The sequence below is a fragment of the Austrofundulus limnaeus genome, unplaced genomic scaffold (genome assembly GCF_001266775.1).
Source record: "Austrofundulus limnaeus strain Quisiro unplaced genomic scaffold, Austrofundulus_limnaeus-1.0 Scaffold2740, whole genome shotgun sequence".
NCBI lineage: Eukaryota > Metazoa > Chordata > Actinopteri > Cyprinodontiformes > Rivulidae > Austrofundulus > Austrofundulus limnaeus.
In genome coordinates, this window is record NW_013955142.1 from 13,170 (window position 1) to 14,998 (window position 1,829).

General features: G+C 39.7%; 1 protein-coding gene across 1 annotated transcript in view; it reads right to left on the minus strand.

The window, feature by feature from the left end:
- Positions 1–266: 266 nt before the first annotated feature.
- The window catches only part of cfap53 (cilia and flagella associated protein 53), a gene marked incomplete at its 5' end in the record, with an annotated part of 5,526 nt that continues 3,963 nt past the window's right edge, over positions 267–1,829 (minus strand). The window contains 2 exon segments of the mRNA XM_014000146.1: positions 267–1,588; positions 1,689–1,791. Coding sequence (XP_013855600.1) covers positions 1,369–1,588; positions 1,689–1,791 — 323 coding nt within the window.

Consider the following 1,829-nt stretch of genomic DNA (forward strand, 5'->3'; position numbering starts at 1 on the left):
TATAAGTGATAATACATATAAGTGATAATACATATAAGTGATAATACATATAAGTGATAATACATATAAGTGATAATATAAGTGATAATAGAAGAGATAATATAAGTGATAATAGAAGTGATAATATAAGTGATAATAGAAGAGATAAGTGATAATATAAGTGATAATAGAAGTGATAATAGAAGAGATAATATAAGTGATTATAAGAGGTTTAAATGCAGCGACACTGAAAGCTTCTACAGAAAGCACAGGGAGAATAGACAGCATGGTGTCACTCAAACTAGATTTATTTAAAGAAACAAAAACTGAAGAAACATTTTCATTATATTTTGACCAGTCATAACATATGTACTGCACAATAATTAAAAAGCTAAACACATTCCTGTCTTTTAAATGTAAAAGTTCATTTTAAAATAGAAAGTTTAAAAACACATTCAGCCTATTCTCCTGTGGAATGAGCAAGAGTTTGAAGCTGTGCTTTTAGGAGGTTTGTTGCAGTTTGGTTGTTCCTCTGCTCCTCTATTCATCTTTAGACTGTAAATATGTAGTTTCTAATAAAACATACACTTTGTGTTTGAACTGTGACAGCTATGAAGAGGGTTATTGTATTTCCTCCTTAAAGGTCTGTAGTGTAAAGTCATCATTTCACCTGTATGCTGTGAAAACTGGCTAAAATAAAGAAATTAATAACTGTAAATCTACTACATGAAGATTGATAAGTTTCATTTAAATCTGAAAGTGCACACTGAAGCCACCAAAGTGCTGGGATCAAAATTATCCAGATTTTCATCAAAATTTTTTTTATTAATCCTTCAAAGCAGTGCCCCACAGTGCTGAGGCTTTGATCAGAGTCAGACCAGCTCAGGGTTGTTGTGATCTAATCACATTTCACAGTTCAGTTCTGCTTTTAAAAACACGTCTTCAAGGTTTTATCCACTTTATTTTCCTAAATCAGATTGGATTAGCTTTGGGCAAGAGGCACCATGTGGTCATGAGACACCGTCCTGCAGGTTTTACAGGTTCCTCTGCTCCAGAACCCTGATGGTCTGCAGGACAGGACAATCCTGATTTAGAAAACCTAAAGTAACAGAAGGACAGATGGTTTTCAGCTGTAAACGGGTCAGTTTGGGTCTGAATGCTGAATCTTTATTTCTTGTTTTAAAGTCTGAACAGAACCTGAAACAAACTGATTCCTTTGTTCAGATGAAAGAAGTGAAGTTTTACAGATGTAATCAGGTTTTATCACACATTGTAACAGTAAAACTCTGCTTTGGTTCTGGTTGCTGACCCAGAAAGGCTGCAGATCCAGACTCAGCAGGACTCAGTTTGGAGCAGTTCCAGGTGTACTTGTGTTGTTTGGGGGGCTCCTCAGTCTGCAGACCTGACAGTTCTCCTGAAAGGATGGATGGTGGTGCTGGGCTCGGGTCGGTTCAGGATCTGGTCTCTTCTGTGTCTGTAGAGTTGTTCCCGGATCAGACCGTGCTGGTCCTCTCTGAGCGTCTGAACCGTCTGCTGGCTGCGGATCTGCTGCTGCTGCTGCATCTGAGCCTGCAGGTCTGCCTGGTACTCTGCTGCTGCCTGCCTCCTGCTGCTCAGAGAGGGGAGGGGTCAGAGAGGACCGAAACAACAACAACAACAACAACAACAACAACAACAACAACAACAACAACACAAATGGTCCTGCAAACCTTCTCCTCTCCTCCTGGACCTTCAGCTTCTCCTCCTCCATGGCTTGGTTCAGCTCCTCCTTCTCTTTCTGAAGCTCAGCTTGTTTTTGGAGGTGTAGATCCACTGAACACACACACACACACACACACACACACACACAC